This window comes from Homalodisca vitripennis, chromosome 1 (genome assembly GCF_021130785.1).
Source record: "Homalodisca vitripennis isolate AUS2020 chromosome 1, UT_GWSS_2.1, whole genome shotgun sequence".
Taxonomy (NCBI): Eukaryota; Metazoa; Arthropoda; class Insecta; order Hemiptera; family Cicadellidae; genus Homalodisca; species Homalodisca vitripennis.
In genome coordinates, this window is record NC_060207.1 from 204,468,960 (window position 1) to 204,485,332 (window position 16,373).

Below are 16,373 nucleotides of genomic sequence, written 5' to 3' on the forward strand. Positions count from 1 at the left end.
TAAACAGTTGGTTAATTTAAATAGCCAATATTATTAATTTTTCACTTACTATCTACAATTTTTAGGATACTCTATAAAATTCGCTAATCTGCAGCATCCGCACAGTTCGACTCCATGGATAATTATGAGGTTACTGTATTCCGAATTATGAAATCACCACGCATACACACATTTGCAATTATTTGTATGTAGAACTCTTCTGAAAAAGCAATACAATGAAGATATTTCTGCAACGGGGACCAGAAAGTATGCTGTTAAGAAACCACATGACCCGACTCATAACATATTATAGAAGACCATTTCATTGTTAATGGTACTAGAGATGTGGTAGTAAATACTTAAAATTAAAAAAGATAAGATAAAATGAAAAATACCTGTATTAAAGAGTTATATTTAGGGTTATCAAGCCCTTTCTACCATTCAGCCTTTAGAATCAATAGATCTATTTGACATTGTACTATTGATGATAAAATTTAGATTCTGTCAATTTGACCTACTAAGAGAATTACTGTTGTAAAATGTATATGAATACAGAAAAAGATATACTGCTATGAAAAAATAAACTTTTAAAAAACATGCGTTAAATAACCACATGAATAATTCAGTTCTCTCACATTACCAGCAGGTTGACTGTTGCACAATCTTATCTGAATGTAATTAGTGTAGGTGTTTTCTACAATCCTGGTGCAGGGAAATTAAATCAATTACACAGCACTTATTTAGTTATGTCTAGTAAAGTAATTATGATAACAACTCCACAACCATACTAACGATACTGCTTACTGCTCTTTCCTTGAGTTTCCTGCGTGTGGTAATAGTTCTTGGAAAATAATGTTAAATGTGGTAGGTTTTAGTTTTTCATACTTTTAAAATCCCATATTAAAGTCATATTTGGTTTACAGTTTATCAATTTAAAAAAAATCCACATCATGGATTGTAAGTATCCAATTTATTTTCTTTATGAAAAACTTTAATGAGGTTTTGGTTTTGAATCATAACACAAAACCACACTGATGTTTATGAACTAACAGTTTAATGGGCTGATGCTGAAAGTTGTGTGAAAATTTTATGTTTAAATCAGAAGCAAATTCTTTCTAATATAAATAACATTTATTTTAGGCTTTAAAAAACCTTAAAAAAGACAGTTGATTCTGTCTAGTAACAGAGATACATCTTATTAATTCATTATACTCATTTTTGATATGTTTTCACTACTGCTTGGCCCACTTGGTAGTTTTCAGCTGCTTTCGTCCCTATTAGTCTATATTATTTTATTCTGAATAAAAATGTGTACAGGACTTTTGGGGGCACTCCTCTCCAAAAATAGTATGGTGGTAACAGTAAAAATTTTAAAATTAAACCCACCCAAATTTAGAAATGATGTCCATAAATATAACTTAAGAAACACCAAAATAAACTTTAACATTCCACAACACAGACTAGCTAAAACCAGCAAAATACCACAAATTATGGGGGCTAAACTTTTTAATACACTCCCAGAAAATTTGGAATATACAAACAACACTAAAGCTTTACTGAAACAACTCAAAGAATACCTCTTAACTAAACCCTACTACAACATAAACACATTTTTTGAAGACCACTCCCGACTAACAAACCAACACACATACTAACACACATACTAACACACATACATACACACCCAAACATACACATGACACCATCAGTGATATCAAGATTGATTTTGACGATTCCCTAGTCTTCAAGACTACGGTGAAGAGGACCAAGAATCCTGGGGAATCCTGGGTGGTGACGGGTGTGTTAAAATCCCCCCCTTTCCATCTCTGTATCAAACACTCTGGCCAGTTTTTAATACATGAAAAATTACTGACCAGTCTCAAAATCTGTCGCTGGTGGTCAGTAGTGATATGGCAACACATCTTAAATGTTATTGAACTATTTTCGTGCAGATTACACTCATAAAAATGAGAAATGCATTATTTATACAATATTACACCTGTTGTAAACAAAATTATTAATGATGATGAAAAGAAGTTACTCCAGAACAGAACCTTGGGGAAGTCCTTATAATTCATATAATGCAGACCCTTCACTTACTGTGACTATTTTTCAAAACATTTTAATTACAAAATGCAACATTTTTAAATTTACGAAGACTGCTGTTCAGATTTTATTCAAATTAATTAGTAAATAGTAATAGATTTATTTGTGTACCCAAGAAGTATTTTTTCGAAATGAAAATTGATAGCGTATACCAATAAGAGGTTCTGTTATAAAAATCCTGTTTTGCTGACAGGAGCCAAACAACAGGGACGTGAAGAGCAGACTAGCTCAGCTCTGCCAGAGCCTGGAGAATGTTTCCGATAGGATCAGCATCCAACAGGCGTTGGCACTGCTGCGGCATTACGAGTCCAGGTTGGAGAACCTGGAGGCTACTCTGGCAGCCATGTGTCAGGAGGCTACGCAGGTTAGTAGACTTTATACTTCCTTTATATTGCATACATGAAGAAAAAAATGGAAAGGAAGGACAGAAGGAAAAGGAATGGTGTTGATTTCCACAGGTCTTTCTTTTTTAATTCACCCATTAAATAAAACTCTCTATCAAAATTTGAGGATTTCGCAGGACTATCTATCTCTGATCATGATGCTCTCATTGTCGCATTGTTCCACCTGGAGTTCATATACTTGGAAAAGAAAGGTCTGTGTACGCTCTGGTTTGTAGAAAGAGGCCTGGGATAGTTTAAATTTCGCTGACCCTAGCATTCATTCACAACTCTTTGGGCTATTCATATTCAATTAAAAGTAGTCCTCATTTGGGATGTTATAATATTATGGTTATTAATATTATGTTTTTAGGATTTATTTGTTTTTTTAAGTTTATTTTTTACAATGGAAGGATTGTGAAGGTAACAGGTTTTTGGACAGTTGGTAATGTTCACTGATGCAAGAAATCAGTATGTCTATATTACGAGATCTGTAATCTGATTCCTCTTTCAGGTGAATAAATGACCTTTAAGTAAAAAATATGTATAGGCATGTATAGGCAATCTTTTTATCCTAGATTTTAATACATCTCAAAACGTCATTGAACCATGACAAATGCCTAAAAATGTCTAATAACCTTCACAATTTATTTATTGTTACGGTACCTTTTATAAATTGTAATTACTGTACATGTTTTATACAGGGTGTGAATTAAGCCCTGATACACCTGGATATATTCAAATGGATTGAGATATCGATTTAAAATCTTCACCATACTTATTAGAATACTTTTTTGGACTTTTTGAAGGATATATTTCCCCCCTTTTTCAAAGAGGAGTAGAAAAGGGTCACTTTAAATTTTAAAATTGCAATCCCTACCTTGTGACATGTCATTTGAAAGGTAAATTTTAAAGAAACACAATGACATAAACAAAACATCTCTACAGTGTTTCTAGCAAAAGTTATGGGCAAATAAAGCAAAAAAATAATAATCTGTAGGGCCAATGCCAATGTCTTGCGCATATCAATGCAATGCATGCATGATATCTTGTAATAAGATTTCAAGGGGCCCAGCTTATACCTTTATGTAGTATCTAATGTTTCTGGTGTGAATAGTTTTGGTAAGGGGTGAATAGTTTTTCCACACAATAAGCTCAGGTTGACGTGTGAGGATCTGTGAATCCACCCCAATACCCCAAAGCAAAAAAAAAAGGGGTATCTTTTTCTAAGTAGCATTATAACGTAAGGGATTATTTGCCCATAACTTTTGCTTGGATCGACATAGAGTTGTTTTGTTCATGTCAAATTGATGCATAAAAAAGAAATATTTATTTATGATATTTACGGCCTTGACGCAGGCTATGTAGGCTTGGTAAAGGCAAGCATTTTTATAATAATAAATAAATAAATAATATAAATCTTAATATTGATTCCTCTAAAGAGCCAAATAGTGAGACAATTTATTAAGGATTCTTCACATTAAAAAACAAAGCTATTAAAATGTATTCAATTTGCTGAAGTCATTCTTTTTCAAATTTCACTCATTAAATGATGACTTCTAAGAGGTTTCAGAATTACTTATTTCCTCTTTTATGCCATCTACAGCCAACATCAATTCGTACCAATGACTATAGTCCTGTGTGCCATCTTGTTATTCAACACATTGTAATTAATAAAATAATTTGTACTAATGATTTTTCCAGGAAAGTGAGTAGTTGCATTATGACTCAGTTCCAAGAGATTTTGATATTGTTGCAGACAAAAACAGTCGACCACCTGCCCTTGACCAACATGGAACATGCTAAATCACCGAGTAGAATCATTGCGACAGTTCTGCCATTCACGGAACTGACTGCCACCTATCACGGGAAGGACGTGAGGGACGACATACCTCTGAAACGACTGCTGAGAGACCAAGACTGCATGCAGGAGAGTGGGATCTTCGAGGACGGAGGGTTGACCAACTGTGTTCTCCACGTGGCCACCCAGACGGACTGGACGTTCGAACCTCCCCATGGAGATCTGGGAGCGGAGATACGCAAACTGACTCAGATCCGAGAGCGGATAGAGGAGAAGGGAGGGAACAAGAAACTACTCAAGACCCCCGAGACAGATCAAGAGTTCCTAACACATGCTTCACTTAAAGAGTTACTGTTCTACAGAGATCGTGTTCAAGTGCTGGAAGATAAACTTGCCATTTACGAGAGTAGAGGGGACGAACAGTCGAAGTTGTTGGCGATCAGGCTGGAGAAAGAAGTGTTGTTGGCAGCTCAAGTGAAACATCTACAGAACACTGTCAGAAGACTGAAAGAGGAAAACAGATATCTGGAGGAGGAGAAGTGTGAATTTGAGGAGGCGGAAAATGATACAAGATTAAGGTGCCAAAAGTAAGTTAGCTGTGTATTTAAAGGATTTATCATTCCCTGTTTTTTCGTTTATTATAACTCATCAAATAGTATGCCTGGTGTAATAATTAATTATTGAGCAGACACAGTGAGATAACAGATTTATCTGACCTTCCTAAAAGAAACTGCCAGTTTCTTATAGCCTATTTACAATCTGTGTTCTGCACAAAGCTATTACTATCTATTAACTATTAAACTGTTATATCTACATCATGTTATATTTTCACAGACAGAAAAAAGATTATGGGATGTAACTACAGTAAGCTGTTCAGTAAATCTTCACTTGTGGTACAATAAGAGTTTAATAACATTCTCATGACACTAATGGACTTTTGCCAAGCAGGCTAATGCAAAGATTACCCTGACAAGCCCATTCCTCCTCACACCAGACTATATTGGAAGTTACTTTCAAAGTAAACAGTTCTTATCTTTTTAATTATGCACGGTTTATTTATTTTACAAACATTAAATAGTTTAGATCTCTCTATGGATCAAACCATTCACTCATTGGTTTAACAGCCATGTCCTTAACATCTAGGCTATAGAGGAAGCCATGTAAACAGTTAGATTTTTTACAGTTTCATACAACAAACCATATGTTTAAATATAACACCATTAAAATAAACAGTTGGGTGCTCAACATCTTTGAAGATAATAATATTTGTGTTTTGCAGTGTAAGAGCTCATCAAATAAATATATTTGTGACCAATTTCAAAATCAACCTAGACAGAATGGTATTTTTCTTCAGACTGTTGGAAGTGGTAGTACAGTAGGGTATTTTATTATCAAGCACTATCAGATTATATCCTCAGTAATATTAAAACTCAGTAATAATTGTAAAAAGGTGAGAGGTTAAGAAACAAGTTTTTATTTATTAATTTTAGGTTGTTCGTTTTGTAAGTTCTTTTTAGAAAAATCAAAATGTTGAAACCAAAATTAGGGTTGATTATATAAATTCAAGTTTTCTTGAATTCATTAATCAGTACATTATTTAATTAAATTTTCAATTTAAAAAGTCGATCTTAATGGTTAATTTGAGTCAGATGTTACTACTGTATATGGTTAAGTAGTAATTTTCTTTTGATTTGTTATTTTATTTTGCTGCAGGCTTAATGGGAATCAAAATTATAGCTTTCTTTTTAAATGATAGTTTACGTGTATTCCATTTATAAGCAATAATTTTGGTTTTTTTATTTTTCAGACTTGAAGTTAAACTTAGTGCATTAGGTGAAAAGAAAAGTGATCTTCAAGTTCAGCTGCAGCAGAATGCAAGAACTATGTCAAATCTGCGCAGCACTCTCTCTGAGGAAGAACGGAAAAGGAATGAAGCAAGACAGTACGCGGCAAAAATGGAGGCTTTAGTGAACAGATTAGAACAACAAAACTTTGAAATGGAAGAGAAAGAAATAGAAACTCGTTATCGTTTGCACACACTGGAGAACATTGTTCCTGCAATGGTCATGTACTATTTATGGAGGATGTTAAATGCTGTCAGACCTTTTGTCAAGGATAGTCAGACATTAACCATCCACAGCTCAAACAGTGATTCTGTACTGGTTATAAAATCTCCAAAACAGACCCAAGAAAAGCGCAAGAAGCTTAGGAGAAATAGGCAAGACAGAGAGGAAGTACAAGACAATTTAAGACGTAGTTTAGAAGAAATACAACAGTTCCTAACCTCTAAGCAAAGGGGTGAATCTGTAGACTGCCCTAATATTACGGTCGATGCGGCGTTTTTAGTTATAGAGGAGTTATCCAACAGATGTACTGAGCTCAAGGAAAGAATCAAAGAATTAGAGTTAAAAGAAAAGGTCTACCAAGAAACTCTTCTAAACGAGGATGAAATCTTAAATAAGATGGAAATGGACTATAAACACCAGTTGAAGTGTGCCGAAGATGAGCTTCTTCACAAACAGGCAGAACTCGAGAAAGCAGAAGCCCAGCTGAGGAAGCATGCTGGGGACAGAGAACTGGAAATACAGTTCCAGGAGAGGCTGAACCAACTAGAAGCTGAAACATTACAACTGCGTGATGCTCTGTTACAAAAAGACAAAGAGAAAAAAGTATTAGAAGGAGAACAAATAAGACTGACTAATGAGCTTGAAGAAGCTGTAGATAATTTAGAAAAGTTTAAGGAAAACATTGAGAAACCTTTACGGGAAGAAGTAGAAAATCATAGGAAAAAAGTAAAAGAATTGCTAGGCGATTTGGATGTGAGAGAACAAGAGAAAAATGAAACTGAAGAAATGCATAGGAAATTGGTAAGTTTCAAATCATTTGCACCATAATTAACTGTTAAAAATCTTTTTCATAGAGTTGAATAGTATTTATTTTCAAGGAAATATACAGAATGTCGATATTTTGATACCTCAGATCAGTTTGCTACGGGCCTCGTAGGCTCGAGTACGCACAATATTGGGATAACCATATGGTCTCAGATGTGGTCCGGGGGTCCATGTTCGTTCCCATTTTTTGGAATTTGTGTGGTCCGTAGCCTTCACACCCACAGTAATGGTTCTTTTAACAATAATTAGTGATTGGCTAGGAGAGTTAACAAAACTGCTATATTCTTATAATAATGTCAAAGAAATTAACTATTTATATTTTTGTTTCTGCTGTGAAATTTGTGGATATTTGCATTGTGGTAATTCCAAAAAAGCTATTGGAATATGAGCATTTAACTAAAATTTTAAAGATTATATACATAAATTTTAAAAATATAAACTCAAAATATGCATTATTTTGGGTTTTAGATTGGTTCAATGTTCATTTCATAAGATTATTTGATTTTAAAGAATTTTTAAATTTTCAGTTCAATTACTTTTGAACGTTTAATAGACTTTGCTAAATTAAATGTTAGTTTTCTGTGTGTAAAATGTAAGATTTCTAGTTTGAAATTCAGTTTCAATTTATTATTCTACATCACGCTTACAATGCTCAGTGGACATTGACCGATGACTTACAAATTTACTATTTTGCGAAAACTTAATTTCAATCAAATGTTTTGTACAATTTTTGGTACTAACAAATTTGTGAGAGCAAGTTGTGCCCTACAGAAGTTAAAATGGCACTGATGTTTGATTGATACCAATACAGTGGTTATAAAAGGAAATCTGGAAGTTTCATGTCTAAATCTGTGTCAAAATTCATTGTTTTGTTCGTATTGTTAGGCTATTACCATATAAAATTAAAAAAATTGTGTTATCTAGAAATTTGCCTAATAAAACTTTGTGATATATCAGGTCTGTAAACATCAATGTACTGTATGTAGTTTAATCAATAATACTAAGTATTTAGATGAAGTGAGATATTATTAGATTTTGAGCATTTCATCAAAATGAGACAAATTAGTTTCCATGTATTCAAATTAAATAGAGGTTTCAGTGATTTAAAAAATGTCATAGAAATACAGATTACAGCTGTAAATTGTATTTAATGTTCTTTTCTTTGGCTTTTGTGGCTTGCTCAGAGTTCCTGATAAGACAGGGGGTAAGTCAGCTCCTGTATTCTTTTTACGAAAATGCATGATAACTTCGTAAATACTGTAAACGGTATGCACGCCTTTGCTAACATCCACATGTAGAATCGTAAACACTCAAAAGCAGCCAAGTTAATGATTGTTCATTGTGTTCAGGTGAAAGAGCTGAAGAAGATCAACAACCAAGCTTGCAGAGAGTTGGAAGAGAGTGAAGTAACAATCAGCGAATTGAAGGAGGAAGTGCAGACTCTGGAGGTAATATTTGTTCTTTTCTTTAAAGTTCTTGTTTAAATTTTTACACATGATTTGTTAGAATTCAACAATAATATTATAATTTGATGTGATTTAATCAACTGTTCCGTAATATTACATGGCTTTTAAACATAACATTCACTTATGTGTTGTGAGTTGGTAGAGTATTATTTATCCTAGGAAGGTCTGTCTATTGTTTAAGTGTTTCATCTATGTTAGTCTGAGATCCTCGTCTCGCCCACTTAGTAATTTTAATATCTATATTTTTCAAAACTCGCTTCATTATCAAACATACACTGTTTATGTATACATACATTATTGTTTCTCAATTGACTTTTTATTCATTTCAATAGTTATTTTTCACTTTCAAGAATTTAATAACAGAATTGTAACATAATGTTACTAGTTCTCACACAGTCTGTTAAAGGTCTTATAAGCAAGATTATTATACAACAAATAAACTAGTTACAAGAAACCTGCACAAAAGCCATATAGATTTCTGATTTACCGACCTAGAGAGATGGTACAACTGCATTAAACCACAATAACTAATAGCTGATAGATACTAAGTTATTTAGTGGATGTTAAAACCAATCAACTGATATTAAGTTTTTGGTTGATTAAGAATCTATGAATCTGTGTGCCTGAACAACACACATGTCTAGTAATCAGCTGTTGAGCTGTTTTAAACTAAACCAAATACTCTCATAAGATCTAAATTGGAACTTTAGAAACTCTGGGGCAGGCTCATAGTTAGATATATTTAAAATTCACAATATGTCCTATATAATATAATAGTTTTAGATACCTAAAAAATCTCTGTATAAATGTAAAGAAATTCTTTCAATAATATGAATTAATTCCTAATAAAACAAACAAACTTTTTAAGTGTTTTTTAAGGAACATAGAATTGTATATTTTTATCCGTACACGTTTTGTTAAGTGTTTAAAAGAGAAAGAAATTATTTAGGGAGTGATGATGGTGTGCTTCCTATTATATCATTTAACCCATGTTTGATGTGCAGAGAGAAGTGGCGGACTTGCGAGCTGCTCTTAACCATGAGCGAGTGAGCAGTGAGAGAAAACTGCTTGAGGTGGGTGCCGAGCTGGAGGCCAGGGACCGCCAGTTACGCAGTCTGGGCAGTGACAGTCTGGCGGGCTCTCTGCATGAGGAACTACTGGATGTGGACGCGGCTGAGCGCCGAGTTGACTACGAGTCAACAACGGATGTTGCAGCTTCCGCTACGTCACCCACCGCTCGCTACCTTCCAACGGTAACTACATTTATTGTGTTTAGGACATCAGTAGTTGTCCAGTTTTATATGGAATCCACTTTTAATAATTATTTCAAATTCCAATTACTTCAGAAGTAATTCAGAAATCCAAGTACCTTTTTAAGTTTCCAATACCTCTATGCAATCAAGATTACGGTACAATATATTATGTTCTGGAATTTTTTGCTCCAAATGTTCATATTTTCTTCATTTTATAGAAAACATAATATTTACTGTTGAACGAGAACTTTTCTTTATTAAAAGGGTTCACCAAACGTATTAAAGCGTCATATCAGTAATTGGTAATTATGAGCTTTATAAAATCATGTCAGTAATTGGTAATTAAAGATTTTGAGGTTTATTTGTTGATAATTTTAACATATTCAGATATAAAACTTTTTCTTTTGTTTCAGTGTGATTGCCAAAAAGCAGAGCTATTAATCAAAGAATTTAATCCAAACAATACAGATTTGGATCAATTAACATCAGCATATCAACATTCCAGAGTAAGTGTTTATGGTTAATCACATTTCTTATGTACATCCTCCCTATCTCATACACTCTCATATGTATATGCTCATATGGTATGCTTTCATACCAGTTACATTTGTAATGATTGTTATATTAGTTGTTTTTGTAATACATGGTGATATTTGTTTACAGACTTGTCGTCATTGTAAAAACACAACAGCAGTAGAACTTAGGCGTATTTTAAATGTGCTACAAAAGACAGCTCCTCAAAGTAAAATGGTAAGTTCATATATGATAAAATCAATGAGATATATGTGATATGTCATATGTGTTATCCATACAAGATGTGTCCTTAAGCAATGAGACTTCGTCTGGAATAAAGCGTTTACTAAGCCAATTTATTAATATTATTAAAATGTTCAAAATGATCATCATAGGGATTGATTCACTCCAGCCAATATGATTCTTATGCTGCAAAAGTTTTTTAGAAGTTTACTTCATAACTTCTTTCAGAGACAGCTCATTCAATAGTAAGGACATCTTTGAAACATATACTTTCAGGCTTGTGCTTTGGAAACTGGGAAGTCTGCCCACATTTGGGTTGTAAGACGGATGCATCAAGGTTGCAAGCCCTATCTAAGCCAGTTAGCTGGTCGCAATAGAGGTGCTGGAGTATCCAGGGATCAGCAAGCTAATTTCCTTTTGACGGCTCTAAGTGTTCAAATTCTCATAATTATTTGTGAATCACTGTCATGTTGGAGTCTTTTGAGATTAATCTAACACTCAAACAAAAGGTGGAGACCAGAGGCTTTTTCTACTTTGGCCACATTTTTGTCCAGACCACATATTATTAGAGCATTCAAATCACTCTATGTCTTCAGTGGTCTTCCACCCGTTCTTGAACTTACTAGACCACCAGAAAACCTGATCCTGCCACAGTGTGATCTTAGCATGTGTTGTTAATAAAGAGTGCAAGTGTCTCTGGAGTGGTTTTGCCCAAGTGAAAGCAAAATTTAACCACGCTGTAGTTCTCCATTTATGACATTGTCTGCCACAAAAACTTAGAAAAAGGATATGGTCACTATATGAGAGTTGACCCAGCAGGGATCACTTCTGGCTGGTTTATACCTTCCTGTTAAACCTATCACTGGGTACAGCAAAAACCGATATGTCACATAAATCTGGGCACCCTTATGTATGTCCAGGAGCGGCACATCACTAACCGCAAATGTCGAGATTCTGGGGTTCAAGGGCAGTTTGATAGGTCTACTCTACTGCGGGAGATGACTGTTGGAGTTGGTGGGGTTTGTTCCCTAACTTCAGAGGTTCTTGCTAGCCTCAACAAGGGTGTGCCACCCCCTGCCTACTTTGACTGGAGAGGCTGGTTCAGAGCTGGCCTCCCCTTCTTCCGGGGAGACATGACTTTGAGATTAGTGCCCTAATTCTTCCTCATGGATTTCAATAGGAGGCGGCCCCTACCCCCTGAACTTACCTATCCTGAATATCCTGTCACTTCGGTTCTTATAAGACTAAGTGCAATTTAAAAGCTTCTTGTCCTAAGGAAAAAAAAAAAATAAAGCTGAATATTACTGTCACTTTCAACTTCAGCCACTAGAGAGAGCGTTACTAGAGACTGGAGCGCCACTTTGTGGCCAGTCTCATTACTATGAAACTAACCCTGTATGACATAGTAAATTAACAGAGACAATATTCTAAAAAAATCAAGGACAGGCTGTAAATAAAGACATTAATTTTACATCATAAGAACATTGTAAAACTTTTGGTCATAGAATTACAGGAGTACCTAATTTTAAAACAAGATATACAATTGCTTTTAAGTTTTCTTGTAAAGTTATCCTCCTTTTTTTTCTTAATATTTCAATAAATAGTTAAAGAGAGAAGTTTTACATTCTTAAAGAGTGTAACCAATACAAACAATATCTAAAAAAAAAAAAAGTGTATGGATGAGTATAATTTTATCCTTAAATAAGACATCTACCATAATTCTAAAACCAAAAGTATGGGTGTCAAAGTGTTTCGAGATTTTGCATCGTTCTAACAGGACTAGAATGGAGATAGTTGTCAGTAATAAATTTCCTAACCCTCAACTCTTTGCCTTACATAATTTGAATGAACCTGTTCCTGTTTCCTAGGTTGAACCTTCCTCTCCTGATGGTCCTTCCAAAAAGAATGTAACCTTAGAATCCTATCTGGAGAGAAACAACAGGTATACAGGTACTTGTGGTTGACACTCCTAGTGATGTATCTCAATAAGTTGAAACATGCCTGTGTCAGAAACCTTCTGTAGTACTTTTTACAAATTAATTGTGAAATTAAAACTTTATTCTTCCTTGAAAGAGAACCATACTGTAATATAGTGGCGTGTATAGGAAATTATTTTGGAATAGGTTGAGGCACTGGACAGTTTATTAAGTATAAAATATCCTCCAAAAACAGGGGTTTGATAATCCTCCCCGGGAAATTATTAAGCTTTAAGACCTCATAAATGTATTTTAGCTTAAATCAAAGTACTGGGTGCATTAAAATTGTTTCTCTTTCAAAATTTCGGGGAGGAGGGCTTCTAGGCCCCCCTCCTTATATACCCTAAGCTGGAATATATTGACATGGTAAATTTGAAAAAAATACTCTGTTATGTTATTGAGAAAAACTCATAATGATGATTGGTCCAAAAAATATTCTTTAATTGTTTAGTAAAAAGGTTTAAACATTTTGTATAACATGTTCTACATTGTTTTTTTGTAGTGTGTGACGTGTAGTGCGTAGTGTGTTTTATAGTTTGGGGAAAATCCCAAATAGTAATTTTATTGCACAAATTATATGAAACTAAAGTATTCCTATTCAGCTATCTAAGGAGGAAATTTAAAAGTGATTGATGATAAAAGAAACTAAACATTTACAGTTATGGGTTTAATAAAGTGGACATCTGGAACATGGCCAAGAATATGTGAACTTGTTAATAATATTAAACAATAACTAACAAAGTAGCAGTAATGGCATGATTAAAAAAAAGGTTTGAGATTATTTAACATTATTTAAAATATAAAACAACTACATCGCCAACAAGTTATTACAACTTGTAACAACATTTAAAGGAAATAAAAATGATAATACATAAAAATGAAGTAATTGTATATTAATGTAGTTAAGAGAACATAAATTTCAATCCCTGTATTTGTGTAAATAATTTTATATTTATCTAATATTAAGTGTACATAATTTTAAGCTTTCAAAATGTACTTAATGTGAAATGGAAATAATTATTAATTAAATCTTTTGTTATAGGCACAAATCAATCATCTTCTACTATTACGGTAACTAAAAATGTGAGTACTTATAGATATTTTTGTCATTTAAAACTAATAATAATTTAAAATTATTAAAAATTTAAAAACAAAATTATTGCTTTAGAAAAACTTGATGTATACATAGACATTCACAGTGATGGTAAGATCACTTATACTAGTATTTGTTTGGAGGTGGGGGAGGGAGAGAACTGTGAGAAGGAAAAGGAATTAGTTTCAATGCAAGTTATACTACTAATAAAAAAACTATTAAGTAGTTATATCTTCATAAAGTTCTGTTACTTTCTTTCATTTCCACCATACAGTAAGATAGTTCTAGATGGCATTGCACAGACAATATGCACTGCTGTAAATCTAGAGAGAGAGAGAGAGAGTAGAGATTGTAGTACTCTGAAGAGATGGAAACGGAGAGACCAGGATTTAGTAAAAGGAAAAATAGATTAATTAATGCAGACTAGTAGTTAACTTGATTTTGACTGTGGAACGTTGTTCAAAAGTGACAGAATTTATCCGAATACTTGCACTTCTTATAGTTTTTTAGTTGATATAACCTCAAAGTTTTGTCTATTGACTAAACAGATATAAATTAATTTATCATTAGAAACATACAATCTCCTTTTATTTGTTTGAGAACCATGTAAGTTACACATAATTCATTTTCAAAACTAGGGCATTCCTTTTTTTATATATCCTAGTAATACAAAGCTACAAGAAAAACTTTAAAAAATGTTAACAAAAACTGTATAAATTTTTAGGTAAGTTTTTTGAACAAAATCAGCCTATTGCCATTGTCTTCATGGCATTATTTACCGAAAGTTTCTACATAACTTCACCAAACCAAGACCTCCAGAGTCCAAAACCACCTCTAGTTCAAAATTAGATACTTCTTCGAACTGAGCTCAAAGAAAAATTTTTATTGTAACTATTGATTTTTTAAGCATTGAGAAGAAATAAGAGTACCTAAATCAGTTTTGGTTTAGGAAATCTCAAAACTGTTTAGGGAATATTCCTTATCTTATCACTGTGAAGAACCCATTTATAATAATAAAATACCAGTGGTCATGTTTTTCCTTTACTTTTACTATTATAAAATTTGACAGTGAACCATTTAGCTAACCAATCTGTTTTATTAAAACAAAAATGTTTTAAGAGTAAATGAACAGTGAAGAACATTGATTGCCGAAGTGAGTAGTTATAATCTACTTTTGTTGTTTTACTGTACCACATCCTGTAGTGGCAGAAAATAGAGAACGTTGATTTAGTCTGATTGCAAAATAACCGCTAAATTACAGAGAAACACTAATTGAAAGGACAGCATAACAATTATAGTAAAATGGTTGCAATTGCTATGTTCTGTCAAGTCCCTCTCATTGTAAATTAAATTGCTAAAAGCTGATTGTTTCTCGATCAAATGAACAAACTGAGTGGTAAATACATTGTTAGGGTTTTTACAATGAGCAGTGCTATTTGGATCGGTATTTTAATAGTTTTTTATATTTGAGTATTTGGGAAATTTGTTGAATGCTCATGTCATAATTAAGATTAGCCCGGAACAAAATGTACAGGATGAGGCACAAGTCTGGGTGCTCCCCTATAAAAATCTAATGGTACGAGGAAACATAACAGCACTTCGATATGAAGTGTTTGAAGATGGGGGTAAACTATTAGAAGCTATAGAACGGTACCCATTTTAAAACTCGTCATATTGGGTTTGGGTAACAATTTTCAAATGGGGGTCATCGTGGTACAAAATAAAAATAAAATAAAATTGTGGTACGGAATAAAAATGTGAAATCCGTTTTAACTCTTTTAGGACAAGTTGGTTTACAGCCTGCAAAGTTTTTTATCCAAGAAGTTTGATGCAGGCTATACGTAGCCTGCAATAGTTTTGCAGAAAAAGACGAGAAAAAGGGCCGCTTTTTAATTTTAATGTTTATGAGTCACGAATCATTGTAAAATCATGATGTTCTATGTTAACGTATATCCTATGACCTTTCTACAATATTTATGCAGTCTTGTAGAATAAGCCATCTACATCTTTTTCACATCACTCCAGTGATACAAGCAGTTTTCCCCATCCTTATTTCCATCCAATCAACATCAAATTTTGCACTCAAAGAAATTAAGTAAGAAAGGGGAAAAATTGTTTCTAATATTAACATTATTCTTATAGCAAACTAACAGTAAACATTTTTTTAAAAGCATAGTAAAATATTTTTCCTTAATTTGGACTCAATCAAATTATTATAAAATAATGTTATATTGAGACAATTTTATTGTGAACAATAGGGTAAAATGTTACATTTATACCATTTTTAATAGTATTCTTATAATGTCTTATAATAAAAGGAGTGAATTTAACCTGTTTTTACCTTGGTATTGTTCAGTACACCATTCAGAAAAAGTAGTAATTTCAAAAGTAAGTACAAGAAAAAATTACAAAAATGTTTGTTGTCCTAAAATATTTAAGATATCTTTATTTGTGGCTTGTTTAAGTCTGCTAGTTAAATGTTAACATGTCATAACTTCTACAGTAATAAAGATATTTTAAAACAGATTTCACATGATTATTCCTAAGAATGAGGCATATTTAACACATATTCATGTTTTGCCAGTGGTATAACTAGGACTTGGGTTTAGGGGATGAATATGATTGTAGATATCAACACACTGGGTAGTATGGAATAAATCTGAATACATCTA

The 16,373-nt window shown here is 33.1% G+C and overlaps 1 protein-coding gene across 1 annotated transcript in view; it reads left to right on the plus strand.

The window, feature by feature from the left end:
• LOC124354653 (trichohyalin) overlaps window positions 1-16,373 on the plus strand; it is a 177,044-nt gene that overhangs the window by 156,084 nt on the left and 4,587 nt on the right. The window contains exons 15-23 of the mRNA XM_046805281.1: window positions 2,279-2,449; window positions 4,225-4,853; window positions 6,074-7,133; window positions 8,507-8,605; window positions 9,628-9,876; window positions 10,290-10,382; window positions 10,540-10,626; window positions 13,651-13,679; window positions 15,217-15,277. Of these exons, the coding sequence (XP_046661237.1) occupies window positions 2,279-2,449; window positions 4,225-4,853; window positions 6,074-7,133; window positions 8,507-8,605; window positions 9,628-9,876; window positions 10,290-10,382; window positions 10,540-10,626; window positions 13,651-13,679; window positions 15,217-15,277 (2,478 nt within the window). The remainder of the gene's footprint in view (window positions 1-2,278; window positions 2,450-4,224; window positions 4,854-6,073; window positions 7,134-8,506; window positions 8,606-9,627; window positions 9,877-10,289; window positions 10,383-10,539; window positions 10,627-13,650; window positions 13,680-15,216; window positions 15,278-16,373) is intronic.